The sequence below is a fragment of the Mastomys coucha genome, unplaced genomic scaffold, assembly GCF_008632895.1.
Source record: "Mastomys coucha isolate ucsf_1 unplaced genomic scaffold, UCSF_Mcou_1 pScaffold16, whole genome shotgun sequence".
Classification (NCBI taxonomy): Eukaryota; Metazoa; Chordata; class Mammalia; order Rodentia; family Muridae; genus Mastomys; species Mastomys coucha.
This window is the reverse complement of record NW_022196898.1, coordinates 50124170-50146922: the sequence shown is the minus strand read 5'-3', so window position 1 is coordinate 50146922 and position 22753 is coordinate 50124170. Positions and strand designations below refer to the sequence as shown.

Sequence of the window (22753 nt, the reverse complement as noted above, 5' to 3'; positions counted from 1 at the left end):
CTGGGATTAAAGTTGTGCGCCACCACCGCCCGGCCCAGGCCTGTCCTCTTTTAAACTGGGTTGTACAGGGCTGGGTTGTACAGAGAGAGCTCAGAGGTTAAGAGCATTTGTTCTTGCAAAGGACGAAGATTTGATTTACAGCACACACATGGTGGCTCACAACAGTCTATAATTTAAAACAAACAAACAAACTGGGATACACATGAGTTTTTCTATTAGAGATGTTTCTCATTTAGCTCCTGTTTTTGTTTTGTTTTGTTTTGCTTTGCTTTGCTTTGCTATGCTTATTAGCTTTGGAGTTCTGCAGCTGGGATAGGTGACTTCTATAGAGGTATTCCTTCAGCACATTTAATATGTATACTAACAGTATCATTTGTTACCGTTAACTAACTTCAAGTGCAGATGTCAAGACTTTTCAGTCAATTGTTCCCTGATTATCCTATTAACTTCTCAAGAGGTGGAAGTCATGATAGTCATACATTCCTTTGCTAAATATAGTAATGCAGGGATTGGGGCTGTAGAGATGGCTCATTGGTTAAGAGCACATACATACTGTTCTAGCAGAGGACCAGAATTAGTTTCCCAGCTTTAACTCCAGCTCTAAGGAATTTAACACCCTCCTTTAGACTCTTCTGGCATAGGCATTCACAGGTGAACAATCCTCCAGCCCCCAGCTCACACACACACACACACACACACACACACACACACACACACATTCTTGTGCTTATAATTTAAAATAAATTAAGTATACACTGTGTGGGAAGATCTGTTATTGGGGGGGGTAATGACTTGGTGTGGTGGCACACTTTCCTGTAATCCAGTACTCAGGTGGTAAAGAGAGAAAGATCAGGAGTTCAAGGACAGTCTGGGCTACATGAGACCCTGTCTCCAAAAGACAAACAAATTTTAAAAAGCCCAGAGTGCTTTGGAAGTGGTAACAAGGAAGAGACTGCATTCTGGCTGGGAGAACTAGAGACTCTCTGGAGCTGAGGATCAGAGTTGGTATTATGTAAGTTTCCTCTAGAATTAAAGCATTTCATCCTTTAGGAAAACTTCTTAAGTAGGAAGGTACACAATTCAAAATTGCTTCAGGAAGTCCCTGAAACTAAGCAGATTCACTAAGCCCCTCCCTGCCTGAGTAAGTAATAAAAGCTGAGAGTCCTTCTCAGGTAGCCAAGCTGCAAAGAAGATTCTCAGACAAACCAAGCAGCAAAGAAGACTCCGAGACTAGACCAGCAGCCTGGAAGAAGTATAAATCCTGGAAGAGGTTTAGACGGACTGAGGCACCTGGAAAGGACACTCTCCAACCTGTTGAGCTGCCTGCAGGATGTGCAGTACGTTCCAGGTTCCCAGCTTTGTGAAGTGCCACCCGTGTTGGGGTAGTCTTGGTGACGCACCTGTCTTTGACTGTCTTTGAGTCATTTCTGCTTCTGTTAAGTAACCCTCACCTGTACTCCTGTAATTAACCTCTATAAAGCTCATTAATTCACCAATTTGGACTCTGGTGGTATCTGTACTTTGTTCTGACGTGGGCTCCCTATCTGGGGTGAACAGATGTGTGTGTTGCATCTCCCCAGGAAAAGTTTTGACATACAACAGTTGGGTCTTGGTAGACATGGTGGATCTCAGCAGGTAGAGCATTACAAGCCTGGGGCGGGGTGGGTGGGGGTGGGTGGGTGGGGGGAGTGATAAATATAAGAACCGGAAGCCCTTGTTGCAAGTATGGAATGTAGGCAGGCTAACATTTTGAAAGTACCCAATGCTTAGGGTGGCTCTTCCCCTATTCAGTTTGAAATAAATGGATTAGCAAAACAAAAGAGTAGCAGGTGGTGCCCACAGAGTCACCTGCATTATTGATAAAGGTGAAGCTGGAGGAGTCAACAGCAGTTGAATGGCCCAGTGGCACTGAACAGCTCTGCCACAGGTAGCTTGCTCCAGTGCAAGCTCTGTTGTGTGGATGGCCACTCAATGTCTGAATGCCTTCAATTGAACTTTTCAACTCTGAAACCCAAGTTCATGGGGGTAAAAACAAATAGTAGATGGCACTTTGATGTGAACTTACTATTTACAGTATTTTGGGCTATCCTTCTCCACCGACCCCTCTAAAAAGCATTGCATCATGAGGTTACTCAATCTAATCATCCAAAGCAAGCTGGGATTCCATTCCATGAAAATCCATTGTGGTTCTTCATATTCCACAAGGCTCCTCAGGAATCTCTCACTTGAACTGGGATGTCTTGCTCTGCTTTAGTTGTGAAGGTTGGAAATGGTAAGGTGAATGAGACTCCATTTCCAGACTTCTGCACCCACCTTAGCAAATAAGCGCGTTGGGCAGACAGTTGGATTTACCTGAGAAAATGGGTTGCTGGAGTCTAGATCTGCTCTCAGGAGCCATTTAGAGGTTGAGGTTCAGGTAGGTGCAGATGGTGGGGCCAGTGGAGACCAGAGGCTAGGAGTGTGGGACATCATCCTGCCACCGTGAACATCTGGGAGTACTTGGAAGGCCAAGGCCTGGATGGTGGAGAACATGGAATATAGAGGAATTAGGAAAACACAATGAGGAGTGAGGGCTTCCTGTGGCTACAGGTTCCCAAGCCAGCCTGCGTTTCTCCAGCCAATACCCCCCCCCCCCCCAGCATTCCTGCAAACAAACTGCAAATTCAGCACTTCCCGCAGTGCGTGCCTTCGCAGGAGCATTTTGCCATGGCAGCTGTAGATTCTGTCATTCTGGGCACGGATTCTGTTACAACTAAGAAAGGAGGGTGAGAATATTCACAAAAACAGTTGCCAACTGTTTCTTTTTTCTTTTCTTTTCTTCTTCTTTTTTTTGTATAGACTAGAGTTCATTTAGGGCATGGGGAGGAGAGTTAAGAGGGTAGTAGAGGCAGAGAAAGGCAGAGAGATGGAGAGAGTAGAGAAGTAGGGGATGGCCATGACCACGTGGGGGGGGAGGGAATGGGGAGAGAGGTGGGGCAAAGGGGTAAGAGGCAAGGTGGAGAAGCAGGGGTAAGAGTCATCACTTTCTATAACTCTCATTTCAACCCTTCAAGGACTTTAGAGTCTTCACCACTATCCAGACAGGGGAACGAAGCTTAGTGAGGGAAGTGGTCTCAAGCGGTCTGGAACTTTTGGCTCCCGGCCTTCAGAGATGCGCTCTTCTGGCAGTTTCCAGTAGACCAGGAGAGCAGAGGCATGTCTGCTCTGGTAGAAGAGGAGCAGGGAGAAGCTGTTCTAGGACTGTGGGCGTTGGTGGTTACTGGTTGGGTTACATTGGACTTTACGTGTATTATGTGTGCTAAAAAATGTATGAATGGGGGGGTGGAAATTGGTTCTTGAGCCATGTGAATATGCGGGTTGGAGCTTTTAATGATGGCAAACAAAGAGAGGGCTTGGATTTTATGCACAACTCTGTGTGTGTGTGTGTGTGTGTGTGTGTGTGTGTGTGTGAGAGAGAGAGAGAGAGAGAGAGAGAGAGAGAGAGAGAGAGAAATAGATCTTGGGGGTATGTTGGGATGTTGGATGGGGAGACATCAGCCCCTGCATCATATATTCAGGAATTCAGGATGAGGTTTGTTGGACTGTGTGTTGTTAGAAGGTCCACATGGGAGGGGAGCTGTCAGTCCCCGGGCCAGGTCGTGTGTGTGTGTGTGTGTGTGTGTCTGTGTGTGTGTGTGTGTGTATGTGTGTGTGTGGTGTGTATGTGTGTGTGTGCCAGGTCGTGTTTGTGTGTGTGTGTGTGTGTGTGTGTGTGTGTGTGTGCCCCTGCCCCGCCCTCCGCTGCAGGTGGGCTGGGCCGGCCGCGGGGCCCGCAGCGCTCGCAGCTCTTGGCTGGCGGCCGCGCCGGGCTAGCAGGGCTGGGCTGGGGCTGCGGGGCGGCGCCGGGACAGGAAGCGGAAAGCAGCAGAGAGCAGCGGCCGCGGCGGGGCTGTGCCTCCACTGCAGCCCAGCGCAGGCCGCGGAGCCGGGGCGCTGCAGCCGAGAGCGCGGGCGTGGAACGCGGCGGGCCGGCGCCGGGGTGAGTCCCGGGAGAGGCGGGCGTGGCGCGGCGGCCGGGGACTGAGCTGGGTGGGAGGTCAGGCCCAACTGCGGGTGTCCCTGCTCCCCAGCAGTCCGATCGGGGTCCGGGGCCTCGGACCAGGAGACCCCTGGGCTCCTCCGGGTCGTGCTTCCCGAGACGCGGGTCCTTCCATCCCTGCCCCGGGCTCTCTCGGCTCCATTCCACTGCTCGGAGTCCTGGGGCTGCCCGCGCTACCTCGGACGCTCCTTTGCCCTGTCTGGCCTTTGGAGTGCGCCCCTGAGTGCGCGTGCCGGGGTGGCGGCCGGGGAATGACGGCGTGTCGGAGGCAACCAGTGGCTGGACGCGCCTTGCAGGGCAGAACGCGATCGGGGTCTCCGCCAGGGCCCGGGGTCAACTGGCCGGTCTTCGGGCACGGGAACGGAGCTGGCTTGTGTTTCTCACTTCGCTTACAAAACCGCAGCCCGGGAGGCCTGGGGGGCGCGGCCCGCTGCGCATCGCGGAGCGCAACAGGCAGGTAGTTTACTTTCAAAAGCGCCGGGGCGGAGCAGAGGCGTGCAGCCAGTCCCAGCCAAAGGAGAAGTCCCTGTCCTGGGCAACCTCGCCGCGCCCGGGCAGCCTTAGACACCGGTAGAACCTTATTTCATCCTGCAGCCATTGAACTGCCCCCAAGCTGCGCGCCCAGAGAAGTGTGAAGCTTTATAAAAATTTAAAAGCGTCGGTGGTGGAAGCAGGAGTGGGGGCGGAGCCGTAGCCTGGTGGCTCAGTGATGAGTGGGGAGAGTTGGAGCCGGCTAATTTAAATTTTCATGTCTCCAAACCCGGTGTGATGCCCAGAGCGCGAAGATGAGCTCCTTCTGAAGCTCATGGAGAGATAGCTGGGCCCTTTATCGGGATGGTTGTGTGTTTGGCGCGTGCGTTAGTTTGAACCCGTTTGAGGGGACTGTGGTCAGGAGTGCATGCGTCCTTACAGGCGAATTCTAAAAGCTAGTTGTGAAGACTAGAGTTTTCTTTGACATGTTTATACGTTTTACAGGGTTTGCTGAAAAATATTATAAGTTATGTCACCAATCAACAATACTAATTAGCCTTCTCCTTCTAGTGGGCGTGTTGATTACACAGCTCCTAGGCTATGTAAGTGCCATGGCGGAAACTGTCTGAGCCCAGGGAGGCATAATTAGCCATTTTATGTAACCACTAATTAGAGTTTTTAGAATTGAATTAAATCAGTGTGATATAGTTGGGGCTTTGATGTGTGGGAGGAAACTGTTTTATTCTACATTTCAAAGAAATATCCAGGAGCATTTAGCATTTCTAAAGGTTGGCGACTCCCACTACAATTAGCCAAAACACCCAGTGTGAAATTTTCTCAGTTGCAGTCGCTGACAGTGTCACTTGGTGGCAACTTCATTTGTAAGTAAAATGAAAGAATTGTGAGTGTCATATTTTTGAGACTGCCTGCCAAGTCTCAAAACAGTTTTTATTGTCTTATTTCTTGAGCAATAGGATGAAACCATACAGGAAATTGAAAAGTTTCCTTACCAAGCAACAATTCCATGACACCATCTGTTGAAGAATTAATGTGTTGAGTGTGGAAGTACTCTTTATGCCCCTGATGTATACCCAAAGACACACCTTACATTGCCTCTGCTGTAGTTTGGGTTGGATGGGGGCCTCATCACGCTGATTAATAATCATAGGTCTCACCTGGGCTGAAGGCTGCTTGAGATTAATTTCCTTTCTCCTTAAAGTGCCCCCCCACCCCCAAACAGCCTCCATTCTACTGGGCCTATGAGTAGGAGTCAAACGGCAGGATTCTTTGTGAGGTTATGTGTGGTTTGGAACAATTCAGTATTGTTGCCTGCCTCTTCTCTAAGTAAACAAACAATTCTGGTAATTGCTACATAGCTTTCAGTTTTCCATGGCTCTCTGAAATCAGTCTCCTGAGGGTTAAAGCCATAGGGGGCACTTGCTTGTGCGTGTGAGACCTTGTTCCCTTAACTGTGCCATGCCACTCCATTTTGCCTCCCTTAGAGACTTGTTCTGAAGATTGAGATATTTCATGCAAGTGACTTCAGTCTTCACAGACTGTAAGCACTTGATGAAGGACTGTAAGTGCCACCATTTCTGGGGAGGGAGCTAACTGTGGCCAGTTAACTGTGCCACTTTCCACGGGGAGGACAAGATTCGGTGGCTGTGTGGCTAGACTGTTTCTGATAGTCTATGTCCTCCTGGAGGCAGAAGCAAACTGCCTACACCCTCTGCTGCCCTGTCTCCACCCTCCTCCCTCCAGATTCCACCTAGAGCACCATGGGATGGATGGTGTGCATCAGGTCTGTGTCTGAAGCGTCACAATCTCCTAGGGGGAAAGGCTATGCTTGAAAAGAAATATCCGTCATGGATACAGTAACCGCTCCCAGCTCCTTAGCAGTCTCTATCCAGCTGCCAGGGATGATCCAGAGGTAATTAATGATTCGGGCCAGTAGCAGTCCGTCTGGGAATGTGAGTTGAACTCATTGGCAAACCAGGTAAAATGAGCTGGCATTTTCTCTCCTGGTAAACAGTGGCCCGTAGCTGTACATCTTAAAGAGCTGTGTTGCTGGGAGTGGATCATTGACTTGCCCCAGGTATCTGAGCCCTGCAGAGCCTCACATCACAGACTTGGATAATGCTTTATGACTTACACATGCAAGTTCAGGCTTTGTCACATGTCTCTGTACCATCTTTCCTAACCCGAGACCCACCAAATAAACCCACACACATATGCTATTATCTGGACCCCTTGTGCAGTAACTTTCTACCTTCCCAGGCAAAGACCCTTTAATTAATAGCTCTACATGTAGCTGTTGATGTTTTTATAACTTCCTTTTCATAAAAGTTAGCTTACCATGGTCATTATCATAACCTGTTATTTCCCATATATATATATATATACATATACATATATATATACATATATATATGTGTGTGTGTGTGTGTGTATGTTACTGTTTTTCTTTCAAGTAGCTGTGTTTTATAGGAATAGATGTGAGTCTTTAGGGGAAGACTCTCCTTGGGTCACTGGCTATCAGCTTGTTTTAGTACAGGGTGGTAGGGGAAATTCATTGCACCCTGTAAGATGTTCTGCCTTCAGTGTTCCCCAGGTTGTGTGGTTTGGTAGACTCTGATCCAGCCAGACTGGAGCAGGACACTCTTGAGCACTAGCTGAAACAATGGTGCTGGTCTTCCCTGAGCACATCTGGACTATATGTTCTGTTACCGAATAAGCTGTGCATTGTACCAGCAGTGCCGCTTTGTTCTGGATAGTTCTGAAATCTTCATTTTATCTACCCTCTGTGAGCTTTCTTCTATGGTGAAGTCATGCTTCCATGTCCTGAGATAGGCACAAGACTTTTTTATTCTCTCTTCTCTTTCTCTTCCTTCCTGCCTTTCTTTCTTTCTCTCTTTCTTTCTCTCTTTCTTTCTTTCTTTCTTTCTTTCTTTCTTTCTTTCTTTCTTTCTTCCTTTCTCTTTTTCAGCAAATATTTATTAGGTGCCTCTTGTTTGCCAGCAGCCAGAGAGACAGAAAGGACTGTGGTCCCCGCACCCCAGGAGCCTCTTCAGAGCCTGCTACTCGATAATCACACAAGTGACCATGTGACTTGGAAGAGCTAAGTGTAGGGAGAATGCAGGTGGTGGGCTTGCTAGGTGTGAACTGGAGGGTCAGCCAGGTCTCTCCAAAAGAAGCGTGTTTAGATTGAGAGGAATTAGCCAAATGGTTCACCAGAGAGAATAAGCCTCAGCAGATACACTGGGCTGGGCTCAGGTCCTGAGGGTGGAAAGAACAGGCTCCAAGGAACTGGAACAGCTGGCAAGACTGTGGATCAAATGGAAGATTCTGTGTTTTAAAGGTCAGGGGATACCATGTGAGGATTTGAAGCATGGAGGTTAGGTCAGCTTGGCTGCTGCCCCACCTGAACCAAACACATGCAGGTTCTGTCAGGGGCCAGTAGGGTAGACCTTGCCAGTTCTAGGATTGCCTATGGTCCCTCCTACCTGCCTGTATCCCATTCTGGCCACGGCAACAGTTCATTAGTTTGCCACCCAGGGAAATTGATTTCTTTTCCTTACTTGATTGTCTTTGCTGATAAAGGTAAACATTCTGACCCTGTCATGAGTTGCATTAGTTTCTTTTAAGTGCATCCTCATAGAGATAAGCATCAGGATAATGTGTCTTTACTAACTCAAATGGGAGCCCTTACCTGAGGTCAAGCCCTTTCTAGAAGGAGTTCACCCTGCCTTTTATTAGTTTACTTCCTGACTCCTCCCCCAGATCTTAAATGAGGCAAGAGTTGGTAACCATGGTGCAAGGGAGGACTAGGCTCTGTGTGGACCAGGGCAGGTGAGGGAGCCTGGAGATGTTCTCGGTTAGCCTCTGTTGCTATGAACTGGGGGAGCATGGGGAGGACCTGAGGACAAGCAGAGCTTGGTGGCAGTGGGATGCACGGATGCACAGGAGAGTGTTGGAAACAGCAGAGTGGATCCATCTACTGGACAAGATGGCCGCATCACTGGAAGCGGATATTAGAAAGATTAAGTCAGGACAAAAGAGAGTGGCTGTGGGTGAGAGCTGATCCAGTGGAAAAGGAGCATTTAGCTTTATTTTTCAGGAAGTGTTTGGTTCCAGTTATGTTCAGAATATTTAGGGGAGGGGGCCATTCCTCCTGACTCAGGAGTTTATCCCCAGAGATGGAGAAGAAGAAGGGGGTATGCCTAAATTGTTAAGGGATAACTTGATATAGGGATGGAGGTAGGAGTGGAAGTAGAAGGACCAGCACACATGCCATCAAGCTGGTCAGCAAAGCTTAATGAGGGTAGGTCGTGTGCCCCCGTTAAAGCCATCTTCCTAGCACTGCTGAGTAGGGTCTGGTGGCTACTCATTAAATATGGAGGCAAATCAATGGGGTACCAAGGGCCTACAGAAAGAAGGTAAGGATGTGACATTTAGGTTTGAGTCAAGGCAGTCTCTGGCTAACTTAGAGCTTCTTCAGTGACTGTGAGAAGATGGAGGATATGGTGTTGTTAGTGAGGGAAGGAGGGATTGCACACATAGATTCCCCTCTCTGGTGAGCATAGGGTAGAACCATGGGAGAGAACCATCTAGGACAGGCATTAAAAGCTGAGGGGCAGAACCACACATCAGGATGAGAAGGGTTAATTATGAGTCTAGAGAAAAGTTAGTTTTCTGAAGAAGGTGCCAAGCCTTGGAATCTGCAGGTCAACCAAGAGCCTTACTATTGGCTATCAAGGAAAGAAGTTTGTCTGTGCTTTGCCCCTATATCCTAAGGTTGGTTGTCTGGCAGCCAGAAAGAAGGCCAGTGAGAAATGAGCACAGGTTAGAGCAGAGAGGAAGGCAGTGGGTAGTGTGTTGAAAGCCCTATGAGAGAAGGAGAGAGACTAGATGGACTGGGCTCAGCAGCCAAGCTAATGTTCCAAGAGATGCCTGCTTAGTTTCATGTTTAGTCTTTATAATCACCCCCTTTCTCCCAAGCAGGCTGCTTGCCTTTCTTTTACTGGGTGGAAAATTCACAGCTCTGAGAGATTCAACGGCCTTGCTCCTGGTACATAGCTGGTGGGTGAGCAGGCAGCTTAAAAGGCAGCAGCCCCATACTGCCCACCGGCAAGTGAGCCTTGGCATGGGGTGGCCTGGAGGGGGAGGCACTGCCTCTCCACCCTGCGGCTCTCTCAGCTTTCCTTGTGCCAAGAAAGACAAGGAGGTCACGGAGTTTAGGGACCACTGGAAGGACCACCCACTCTTACTTACCGGGTGCCTGCGGTGCTCATGCTGGGTACCGGCATCACTGCCAGCTCATAGAGTCATCAAAGCACTCCTGATGCTCCCATTTAATAGATGGGACTTCAAAGAGATGGAAGCGTTTGACTGAGGCCCTAGAGCTAGGAAGTGAGTCAGGTCTGTGTCTGTTTATAGCTTCCACCTGGGGAGATAGTGGCCTGGGGGCCGGTTCTTAGAGTCCTGATTGATAAGTGAGCAGACTGAGATTCAAGAAGGCAAGGAAGGGGCTGATCTCCGGGCAGCTTTGGCTGAACTCCAGGCTTCCCCGTGGCTAGGCTTCCGCTCTGGATGGCGGAAGGCTGCTAAGTACTAACCTGATAGGGAGAAAGGGGGCCAAGGCTACAGGTGCCATCCAATGGAAACCAGCCACCAGCAGGGCCAAGGAAAGCAGTTAGTTCTCAGTCGTAGCTCTGCAGCCTTAGCACTCCTGAGCAGGATCTCCTGGCCACTTAGAAACATGGATATGAAATGGATGAATGAGTGCATGGTGGCCTTTGGAGCTAACTCCATAATTATTGTTTCTTACAAAAATGTGCTAATTAGGGTAGAGCTGAACCTTGTTTCCGACCTATTCTTTGGGTTAGGGGACCTTTCATCGTTTCTAGCTTTTGATCACAGTAGACAGTGAGGCGATACTGTTTTTCCTTAAAGAGTTAGTTCTCTAAGATAAATTCCTAAGTCACTAGTTGAGATGTCTAGGACAGGGCGAGTAACCCCTAGGCACAGGGTCTCTTTAGAAACGTTTTTTTTCTCTTCAGCATGGAAGGAACAGAATACAACTTCTAGGCTCTGGACTGATCGATGTAACTGTGCAGATGAGACTTCCAGGCCTAGTTAGGGCTCCCAGTTTGAAATGTCTCCCAGTCTTAGCTGTTGCTGGGGTCTGGGAGCCGGAATCTCCTCCCACTTGGGGCAGGGGTGTGTGGCCTTTGCAGTTCCTTTGTTTTCCTTCCCACTTATCTCTGGCTCTGTTTGCAGTTTTAGCCTCCAGGACCCTGCAGGGCGGGGACCCCTGTGAAGCCTAGAGCAGCCCTGGAGGAGCAGCTCTGAAAGAGGCCAGAACTTTTAGAGCTGACTTTCTAGAAGTGAAGGCTCAGCATGTGGAGGCTCCGGAATGTACTTGGAAGTGTTTCTAATTTATTTTTATTGCAGAGCAATAGTAGAGGGAAGTGGGGAAGGACCCAGAACCTTGTAACTAATAAATCACCGTTGCTGATGTCCCCTGTGGTCCTGGCCCTTCCATAAGTTATTACATCATTGCAACGCTTCTACAGATCTGCTGGCTACCTGCAATCCCATAGCCTGCTTATTAAAATCTCAGTTCTTTGTGATTGTCATTTTGTACAGATGTGTGATGTTTTCTTTTACTGACAGAATCCTATTTTCCTCCAGCTGTTTATTCCTTGGTTGGGGGGAGGTATTGACAATTGCTGCTGATTTTTTATTGTTATAGGCAGCAAGGCAACCACGGTGGCTGTCGAGTTTTAATTATCGCAGATAAATTTCTAGGAGTTCTGGATTCTCAAAGAGATTAAGAAAAAAAAAACGAATTGACTTTTGGAAATGATGGCCCAATTGCTGAGTAAGGGATTTATTTCCCCGGGTGTTGTTTTTATAATTGACAGTTGGGGGTCAAGGTAGACTTTTGTCTAGGGGTTGGTGTACTACTCCACAGACAAAGCCATGAGGGGTAGTGAGGCTGGGCTCAGGAAATAAATGTCCCAATGCCCGGGGTCTCCCCCAAGCCTTCTTCCTTCTGTTGTGTTGGGGTCCAGCTTGCTAGCACCCTGCTTGCCTCTCAGACACCTGCCAAGCTTGGTCCTGGGTAAGTGGTTCATTTGGAGGTTTGGCTTTTATGCTTACCCCGCAGTCTATAGCAGGGACTCCAGAAGGACCTAATAGGCTGTGGATGATTTATCTTTCAGCCCTTTGACTCTGAGGATTAATCTCTCCTTTTTCTCCTCTTTACAGAGTCCTGTTGAGGAGTAGTGTCTCTGAGTCCTACGAGGCCTTCAGAGCTAGTCGGTGAGACAGCACGTGGGAGAACAGCTCCTGCTCCTTCATCAGAGGAAGCTTGCCATTGCTATGGATACCGAATCCACGTATTCTGGATATTCCTACTACTCAAGCCATTCAAAAAAGTCTCACAGGCAAGGGTATGTAAGTGATTCGTTGCTCCATCCTTCTGTGTAAGAGCGCCTGTAGGTTGGTGGGGCTTTCTATTAGAGAACTAGTTTTACAGCAGCCCTCCTGAAGGGCTGAGGATGCTGAAGGTTCAGTCCACTGGTGCGTGAGAAGCCAAGCTGTAAGGGCAGTTGACATGCTTGGGGAATCACTATACTGCCAATTTACATTTTATAGCTGCCATTAGAGTTGATGGCCTTAATTTCTCACAATTGGTTTTAAATTAAAGTTTCCCTGGCAGTGGAAATGTTTCTCAGTTCTAAGTACTTCTTAGAGGCGTCTGTTCTCTCGGAGCTTTAGATACTGTAAATGAAAGTTAAAAAGCAGGTGTTAATTTGTTGCTTCACTCGAAGCTTCTGACTCATTGGCTATTAAGCATTTGCCCTGAGGCTATCTAGGACACACACACACACACACACACACACACACACTCACACTGACACATGGACACAGACACATATACACATACACACACATGGACACACATATACACACCCACAGACACACACACAATCACACATGCACACATGTGCTTGCTTGGCCTGGCACCTGATTTCTCTTTGACTAATCTTCCAAGTGAGTCAGGATTTGAAAACAGTGCCCTGAGTGGTGGGGCCAAATTCCCCTTCCTCTTCTGAAAGAAGAGACCTGGGTTGCTATTCAGAGGGCCAAGTGCATTCCCAGGGGCAGAATGCTCGATGAGTGAGAGATAAATGGATGAGCTAACAGATAAATGATGAAATGGGTGGTACTATACTGTGTAGGGTAGTAACCCAATGGAAGGAGAATGCCTTCTCCTCTGTGAAATGGGTATAGGGATCTCCTTCTAGACCTGGTGAGGGCTGAGTGAAATATACATGGGAAATGATTAACTCGGCCCCTAGGAGGAGGTCCCTTTCGTGTAGCTCTGTTAATGCTATTTCCAGTCTTGGTATTTCGGCACCTTTTGTTCAAAGGTAACAGCTGACCCCCATCTCAGAGGCTCAGCTGTGGCCACAGCTGTGTGCTGTGTGGAAGTGGTGGCTGTCCTGGCGTTTGCTTCTCTCTGTGAGCAGATTACCATCAAAGTAACTGTACCCAGAGTGAGATTTCAGAATAAGATGTGTGTTTCATGGACTCTGTGTGGGTGGCCACACCTGGAAAGGAGCCTGCAAGTGTTTCTCAAGCTGCCAGGTGTGGCATCTTCAGGAAGGGGGTGTGGCATCTTCAGGAAGGGGGTGTGGCATCTTCAGGAAGGGGCTCTTTGGCAGTGGTGACTGATGGATGGGGAGTTAAACACTGAAACTTTATTTTTCTGTACAAATTTGTATTTTGTAAAAATTTTTTTAAAAGTGAAAATGATAAGGGGCAGGCACCTTAATCCTAGCTCTTAGAGGGCAGAGGCAAGCAGATGTTTGTGAGTTGGAGGCCAGCCTGGGCTGCATAGCAAGTAGAAAGTTCCAGGCCAGGCAGGCAGGGCTACACAGTGAGACCCATGTCTTTAAGACAATAAAGTGAGTGGAATAGAAGTGTAAAGGAAGCCTTTTAAAGATAACGTTCTCCGAGCCGCCATTGTTTTAAGGAAGTGGGCTTCTGTCTGGTTCTTTTTCCGAGCCGCCATTGTTTTAAGGAAGTGGGCTTCTGTCTGGTTCTTTTAGAAACTTTGCTTTATTTTTTTAATCATCCCTGAATTGTTTGTGTGCTTTGCTCGAGCTTCAATGGGGACAGAAGGTGCTGGGGGTGGGTGCTTCAAGGGCAGGGGAGAGGAAAGGCTAGAGTGACATCCTACAGCCCCAATTCCGAGAGGTTTTAAAAATAATCACAGATTTCGATCAGTGGATGAACTTGACAGGTTTATTATAAAATACCAGAAACAGCTGTTTTCAAATACCTGCTCTTTGGACGTAACTGGAAAAAGCAGCTGGCTTACTGGGGTGTTGGACTTCCTCTTCCAGATGGTAGGAATAGGAATTTGGGGTTCCTTTGGGGCCGGCGGTAAGTAGGAAGGACGGCTTGCAGAATTCTGAATGGAGCCGGCTCTGGCTTCTGTCATCTGCACGCCCACCAAGACTTGCACACTTCCCGGCCCACTGATGCTCGCTGCCGCTTCCCTGAACCTCCTGGGGACCCAGAAATGGGTTCTCTAGTGCTGTTATGGGAACTGTAAGAGACTATAACTTTCAATTAAGATGACATGCAGAACGCTTAGTTCTGTCTCGATCCCTTGTGGAAAGTACTTGGCAAATGTGAGTTGGAGCTGAGGCTTTTAATCAATTGATCAAGGAATGTTGCAGAGCGCCTACCAGGAGGAGGGCTGAGTGGAGCTGCGGCTTCTCAGCAGTTGCTCAGGGAATACTGCTGAGTGCCTATTCCAAGTGGAGCTGAGTGAGGGGTTTGAGCTGTAGGGCTCTGTCTCTGCACTTGATGGATCTCTAAAGCCCCCGTGTCTCCCGTTGCATTTGAGGGAGGACCACAGAGGTCATAAGAACTAGAGAGCAAAGGTTGTCTACACTCACAGTAGGTGCTGTGGAATGTATAGCCCGGGCAAGAAAAGTGTCCGACAGTGAAGGAGCTCTCCAGCGGCTTGAAGGCCCGACTTTCTCAGGCATTTCTTGTCCCAGGAGTGCCCTGTGGAGGCTTCTCTGCTTGATGATTTGTAGGAAGTTTAAATGGGGAGTAGGAAAGAAAGAGACCTGGTCTTTTGGTAATTTTAGCAGAGCTCCAACTCAGAAAGGAATAATGAAGTGCCTGATGACACTGATTGTCTTAGAGGGTTGGCCACCATCCAATCCTGTTTTCTGACAAAGAGGTCACTGATGCCTGTGGTCCCCAGAGAGTGTTCAGTTAATTTTGTTGAGAGAGTGCACAGACTACAGCCAATCTTGTCTAACCTGTCGTCAGCAGCAGCTGGAATGAAAAGCATCTTTTGGGGAGTACCTTCAAGGTCCCTCGCTCTCCCTCTCCCATGCTTACAACAGTCCTAGCAGAGGGGCACTTGGGAGCTCCTGTTTTAAAGGTGATGAAACTGAGGCACGGGGAGGAACATGGTTCCCAGATCCAGGCAGGCCAGGAAGACTCTCTTCTCTGCAAGACTCAGGCTTGTGGGCACTTCGGAAGAGAATGCCACCTTTGAAAGGGAACATGACTAATGTGCTATAAAATGCATTGTTCTAAAGGGCTTCCCAGGCAGTGGCAGATTCCTAGGACTCAGAGTCTGTTTGTTCCACCCCTAGCCCAGCGGGAGGACAGGTAGTGAGTGGGTGGTGGGAGAGAAGGAAAGGGAGGAGTAACAGAGGTGGGGGGATTGGAGGGGGGGATGGTTTTCCCCATTTAGAAACAGACAAGCAACAGAACTGGAGGAAATGGCCCTGCCCAGGAAATGCTGACTGTAAGTAGGGAGCGTGTGGGAATTGCAGGCATTCTGGCTGGGGGTTTGCAGCAGCTCCCCAGGGCTCGGCTAGCAAAGGACCTAAATGATGATGCATTTACCTGCGCACACGGTTGCCTCTTGCATGCTGCAGCTTGCTCTCCCCGCCCTGTCATGCTTGTGTGCATACAGATAGGCTTATCTTTTGCACTGACAGAATTATCTTTGCTCTGATAGACTTATCTTTACTCCTGTGGGCCAAGGAAGCAGGAAGACAGATTTATAGATAAAAGTACAGATTCCTATGGGTGACGAGGCTCCCCAGAAAAGGGCCCCCAGGTGATCCTGACCACTTAGGCAGTTACATCTTGGCTGTGTCCTAATGTTCCATTTATTGGTCTATTAAACCATTTACTCCCTCTGGACTCTTAGTTATTTCTACACTCTTCGACACATCTTCATCACTGGGGAGCCCTCTCCTAAGATAATGGGCAGCCACAGATAGCTGTCCCTTAAGTTTACATCACCAATTTGCTATCCCAAGCTGGCCTCAAATTCTGTATGTCACCAAGGGTCACAGGTGTGTGCCATTATGTCTGGTTTATGTGGTGTTAGGGACTGAACCCAGGGCTTCAGTAATGCTAGGCAAGCACTCTACTGACTGAGCTATATCTCCCTCCCCCTGTTACTGCCTCTACAGCTCCAGGTCAAATGACCTCTTAGAGGTTTGTAGTTCTGCGAACTAGAAAGCACTGGATGGATGGATGGTCAACAGTGTTTTCCTTGGACATCACTGCTTTCCTGGCTTGGCTTGGAGACCTGCCCAGAGCAGCAACTAACAGCAGTGATTTCTGTAACTAGTGAGTCTCACTCCCTTCCACGGTGAGGTAATACTAGGAGCAGCTCTCTTGGTGCAGCGCCATAGGACCCTCATTATTCTAGGCTACCCTCAGTCAGGACTGCATACTGTCCTGTGTCCATGCAATACTAAAAAGAAAAGGGTTCAAAAAAAAAAAAAGAAAAGAAAGAAAAGGAAAAAAAAAGCCAGGCAAATGGTGGCGCTCGCCTTTAATCCCAGCACTTGGGAGGCAGAGGCAGGAGGATTTCTGAGTTCGAGGACAGCCAGAGCTACACAGAGAAACCCTGTCTCGAAAAACAAAACAACAACGACAACAACAACAACAATAAAATAAAAGAAAAAAGAAGAAAAGGGTTGTTTTTATTTATGTGTGTGGGTCTGTGTAACTGTCTTCAGCCGATGGAACCAGGAACTGGAGTACAGGTATTTTGCCAGTCTCTGGATGTGAGGTGCTGGGAACAGAACTCAGATCCTCTAAGAGAGCAGTAAGTCCTCCTAACTGCTGAGCCATCTCTCCAGCCCCACTGTGTTAATAATGATACACTGTGTACTACACAGCTGAGCATCCATGATTTTGATAACCTGCCATTCACAAGGCATTTTACACACACACAAACTTCTGAGTAGGAATCCCCACAGCCTCCCCGGAAATGGGATGGGAAAGTCTTCAGCAACAATCCTTGCATCACTGCATCCTGAGGACCTGGGGTGCTGGTGAGGAAATGTAGATTCCTGTCATCTTCCTCCCAGACAAAGGTCACCCCGCCCCCCTCAGATTTGTCTCTGAGGACAGGGCCACCCAATCTCTGCACCCCTGGTGGTTGGTCTGTACCAGCGGTCTGAGAAGTGAGAACACTGGTGTCGAGGGGCAGGTGCTGGAGCATGGAATGGTCCTTAGCCTCCTATACAAAACGTTCTTACCTGGTTTACTTCAGGTGTTCTACAGGGAGCTGTGAGGCGAAGCTGTTAAATGCAGCCTGTTCTCATCTCAATGCTCTTGGGTCCTTTAAGAACCCAGCTGGGTGACCCTGGGAAGAGGAGTGCAGTCATTTTTAGTCTGGGTTGGTTTTCACCTGCTTTTCACCCCTGTGATGTTCAGGAATCAGGAACTGGCACAAAGCAAAGGGATTTTGTTTCAGTAGAATCTTTGCTGTCACAGGATTTGACCTACGGGAATTTTCAATAGAGAACCAGGTTAGATAAGCATGTGACTAGGCTGATGGCCAACAAGAGTGACAAATGGAGAATCACAGGGGAAGTGGAAGGGGCAGGATCATTCCAGGGCAGTCCAGCTGGCTGCAGGTGGGACCTGGTGGATTAACAGTTCTAGACCTAGCCTAAAATTCACTCTGAAGACTAACCAAGCTGGGTTATCTCCTACACTGCTTCCTGTTGCTCACAGAGGATGCCCTCCAGAGTGGTGGTTTTGGACAACCCAGTACACACAACTAAGGCTATCCGTGGTCACAGCCAATGGTGACCTTAAAGGCCTATTTCGTAACTCCAGCAGTGTGACTGAATAGGGGTGTGCAGATGAGGGCTAGGAATATTGACTCTATGACATCTCCAACTTTTGGATATTTAGGAAAGGAAGGGGACCAGCGGGGGAGGGATAAAGAAGGGTGAACATAATCAAAGTATATTATCTTTATGTATGAAAAGTATCATAGTAAAACCTCATTGTTTTATATAATTATATATGCTAGTTTTTAAAAATCAAATTGTCCCTCAAAGCAGTGTCACATCATGGCTTTGAATAGAAATAGTGGCCACAGACTTGGCATCAGTTCCTGTCCTGCTCCTTACCACAACTTTTGGAAGGTGTTTAAACTCTCTGAGCCTCAAGTTTTCTCATCTGTGAGAGGGGGCAGTAATACTGGCCTCGGAATCATTTGTTAGAATTGAATGGAGCTAAGAGAGTCACATACTCAGCCAAGTGCTGTGTGAAGAGGGCCGGGGTGGAGAGATTGACATCATTTGATACAGCGCTGGGTGAACAGTTAGATTCTCTGCGTATTTTACTGTCTTCCAGTTACCTGTCTGGGAACCACACACAGCTAACCAGAACACATCTATTTCTAGTTATCCAGCTAAGAGTAGAGCTATTGTTGAAAAATCATGTGCCACCAACCCTTTATTCCTTGAAAGAGGTATCCAGTGCTTATCCAAGGGAGGGCTTCCCAAGATAGGAGTCTGATAGTAGATCTGCCATGCAGTTGATTTGTTTTAGGGGCTCATTGTTGTTGCTAAGTAGTAGGTTAGTAGGAGATAAATGTGTAGCGAGTGGGGAAGAGGGTTTGGTGGTGTGCCCATGGTGTGCTCATGGTGTGCTCGTGGCTCTTTGGTGTCCTTTTATCCGGGACATCACACTCTCTGGGACATCACACTCTCCTTCACAAAGTTCAGACACCATTTTTGCCATAGGCTAATGATGGCTGCTGTACATTGGGCGCTCACTCCACACCCCTGTACTGAGCACACAAACTTTCCCTTGTGTATGTGGATCCATGACCCCCATTCCGTTCCCCACAAAGGGAAACTGAGGTCAAGCAACCTGTGCAAGGTCACACATGGGAGAGCTGACTGTCTGACTTTGCACACAAAATGGGAAGTCTCGGGTACAAGGACAGGTGGGTATGGGAAAAACTGGTGTCAGGTTGGACGTGGCGACAGGAGGCCAAGGAGACACACTGGCTCTGGCCACTGCAGGGCTGCTTTGGTGTCCCCCTCCTTTATGGCTTATTGACTAGCTTGTGACCTCTAAGGCTTGGCCACCGGGGCTGATGCCTTTTGTAGTTTTAAGACTCAGCAGCAGGGTGTCCTCCCACTGTCTCTGGTAGACCACCCATGAAGTTCCTCTGGAGTAGAAGTACAGAAAGCCTGCTTTTCTTAGGTGGCCTGGGACACACACCCCTTGGGGACATTTGTTTCACCTTCTTTGTTTCTCTGGGTGTCTATGAGCTCAATCAAAACTCACAGAACAGCTTTTCATGTTGAATTTGTAAGAAAGACAAGTACAGGATTCTCTGTCCTGGTTTAGGATTTCCATTCTTCTCTTCTTGTCCCAAACTGTAGGGTGATATCATGTCCCAGATTTTTTTTTTTCTTCTTTCTTTTTTTTTCAGATTGAGGTTTAGATATGATACAGTGTAGTGTTTCTCTGGTTAAAAAAAAAAATTCCTAATTAGTTTAGGGAAATGATAACCAAATCCACTGAGCAGTTATTACAGTAAAATGTGTCCCAGCCGCAGGCTGTCTAAAACTAGGCTCTGAAAAACCATGACCATTGTTGGTGGAGGAGCGGCCATCTTTGTTTTGAAAATACTTAGTTGGAAAATTTGAGGCAATCTTACGCCTGGCAGGCTGTGGGGATGGGTAGGTATGGATGCTGTGTGAGGGGTGGGGTGGGGTGGGGTATAGGCACAGAATTTTCCTAAAGTTAAAATAAAATGTACATTTCGGTGAGCTAGAGAGTAATTAACCTGGCATAAGTTTTGGTGTCTGATTATTGGATTATTTCCCCCCAGGGAAAGAACAAGAGAAAGACACAAATCACCGAGGAATAAAGATGGCAGAGGGTCAGAAAAGTCTGTCACCATCCAGGCTCCCGCTGGAGAACCCCTGCTGGCAAATGACTCTGCCCGCACAGGCACAGAGGAAGTTCAGGTAAGGATCAAAGGCGCTGCTGTTAGCTGGCTGCCATTCAGCCCAGGTTCCTCTCCCACAAACGTTTTCCTAAGAATTGTTGCACTAAGTTCTCTGGGGTTTTTAATCTCCGTTTTTCTAGCATCTTAATGAGTTTATCTACTCTGGTTTTCTTGTTGGTCTAAGGACAACACGTCCTACCCTTGAAGAGCTGGGGAGTGGGGTATCCTTTCTGCCCCGAGATTGGTTAGCCTCCTTTGAATGGTGTTGGAAAGAAGCCAGCTTGGCTGATGGCAGGTCACAAAAGGGAAAAGTTACAGGCAAGAGTCCCTGGAGACTCATTCCAAAATGGAGCAGGACTGGAAAGGGCAGGAAACTCCCTCAAATATAAACAACCAAATCAAACCAAACCAAAACAAAACAAAGACCCAAAAAACAAAAACAAAACAAAAAATGCACCATCAGGGAATCTTAACATTGACTCCAAGAGTCAGCCCATAAACTAGGTATATGGAAGATATCAAGGCCTTGGCACTCAGGTGGTGGATGAGATAATACTGAGTCAAAGATGGGGGCAGAAATACATCCAACAAACTCTGGAGTTAGCAATGGCCGTCTTTGGGACTGGGACAAATCTGGAGAATGGATTTCCTCTGTCAAGATCCAGCAGCTTCTCTGGTCCAGACTGCAGCCATTCAGGACTGCAGGAATTTGGGGGTGCCAGGCCTTGCATGTTTAAGTAATGTTAGCGGTAGGACTTCAAAGGAAGTCAATCAGTTTTAAAATATCAACACTTTATTACTTAAAAAATAAAAGTTGTGTGAGATTGTCTTTGAGTCCCAACTGTTTGGCAGCCTAGTTGATTTACATAAATGTGTGAGCTAGACTCAGAAGTATGATGGCATTGCCCCCTGCCCCCATCTCCTGAAATGCTGCATGCCCAGCCTTGCCTCATATAAACAAAGCAATGTTTATATGTAGGAATACACAGCTATAAAGATACAGGAACAGAGATAAGCGTGGATCCATCTATGCACACCTGTAGGAACCCCCAGAGAGGCATTTGTAATCAGATAGGAAGACTGAACTACAGTCCCTCCAAAGATACAGATGCCATTGAGACTCATAACTATGCTTCCCCACTGAATGTGGGGCTTGTTCAGTAGTGAGTAAATTCCTTTAATGCCCTTACACTGCTTGCTTTGGTTCTAGGAAGGCAGATGGATGGATGAATGGATGGATGGATGGATGGATGACGGGGGTAGATGTGGTCACTCTTAGGACTGGATCATTCTTAAAAGCTTCACACATCAGTTTCCCCCTAGATATGTATTCAGGGGTGCTAGTAACGCACTATGAAAAGCATTGCCTCCTTTGTACCCTGAGTGCCCCGGGAAGCTGTGGATGCTTCCAGCAGGATGGTGTGATAAGGAAGCCTTTAGAGGTCGTGTGTTTCAGCGGCTCTGTCAACTTGGGTAATTAAACTTTTGTGGTCCCCAGCTTCTGAGATCCATTTCCCACCCTCCCCAACCCTGAAGACCTCAAATCTGAAAGAAGCCTCTGTATAGCCCTACTGTTTTTAGCCAAAGATGTACATACATTCTTAAAGTGAACAGAGATTTAGTTAGCAGTGCACTGGCAGGAAGCTGACACACGGCTGAGTCAGAGTGGTGATATTACACAACAGAATGTCCACGTGACATTAGCAATGCTTACTTCAGCAGGGATCCATCAATCGCATGTGTAGAATCCAGCATTTATCTTCTCTGAGGCAACTACTACGGAGCCAACTGTGTTCTATAGCCTGTGAACTTGTCTTATATTAAAGCAAGTTGTATGACTTTGTGGTTTGTTTTCTCTTGCTGATGTACTTTTTAAAAAAGACTGACCTAAATTTACACCCAGAAACCAAATGGTTCTCAAGGGTATACTTTGATAAATTTGAACAGAGGAGCCCACACCTCTCAGCGCAAAGCCCTCCTCCCTCTCCCTAGTTGATCCCTACCCCGCCTCCACCTCTCCAGGCAACTGCTGCTTTGATTCCATCTCACTGGATTACTTTTGCCTGTTGTAGGATTGAGTATAATTGGAATCAGATGAGTTTTTTCCCACTCAGCATGATGATCTTGATATTTATCCATGTTCTATGTGTTTCAGCAATTCACTCTTTATTATTTTTTGCTGACTAGTGTTCCAGTGAATTGACCACAGTTTGGTATCTGTTCTGGTGGGTGGACATTTGAGGTGCATGCATTCTAACTATGATGGATTAAGCTCTTGTGAATATTTTTATAGGTCTTCTGTGGATATTTTTCCACTAACTTTTGATAAAACCTAGGAGTCGAATTGCTGGTCCATATAGTTAAATGCATATCTAAATTGCTGTGAAAGTGCCAGGCTACTTTTCTGGTGGTGTTAAACCTTCTTAAACTTCTACCAGCAGTGCCTGAGGGAGCTGGCTGCTTCTAACTATTGTCTATGGTCATTTCTCTCATGCTCTGTGATACTTCTGACTTCCCAAGTTGATGGCCTCCATGTCCCTAGGTTGAAATCTTTACTACCCACTCCCAGCATTGCTCATGCCTTCGTAAAGTCAACATTTTTTTTTTAATGATAAAACATTATTTCTTTTCCTGGATCTTTTAAAAATTAAATGTTTTTCTTCATTATTTTAGAATTTCACACATTCATAGAATATATTTTTATCATATTCACTCCTTCTAATAGTTTCTCCCAGACCCACCCTCACCTTCTCACCTGCTTCCAATTACATGTCCAATTTTAAGCACTTACCTAGTCCAGTCTGTGTATTGGTTGGAGTCATCCACTGGAGTACTGTTGACCTGCCATGGGCCAAACCTTTAAAGAA

General features: G+C 47.4%; 1 protein-coding gene across 2 annotated transcripts in view; it reads left to right on the top strand.

Moving 5' to 3' along the window:
* Positions 1-3704: 3704 nt before the first annotated feature.
* The window catches only part of Vangl1 (VANGL planar cell polarity protein 1), a 48894-nt gene continuing 29845 nt past the window's right edge, over positions 3705-22753 (top strand). Inside the window, exons 1-3 of one of the 2 annotated variants that reach the window (XM_031374997.1) lie at positions 3705-4018; positions 11822-12006; positions 19767-19905. In XM_031374997.1, the coding sequence (XP_031230857.1) occupies positions 11936-12006; positions 19767-19905 (210 nt within the window). In that variant the 5' untranslated portion in view covers positions 3705-4018; positions 11822-11935. The remainder of the gene's footprint in view (positions 4019-11821; positions 12007-19766; positions 19906-22753) is intronic. The other variant, XM_031374998.1, reaches the window with a different exon arrangement.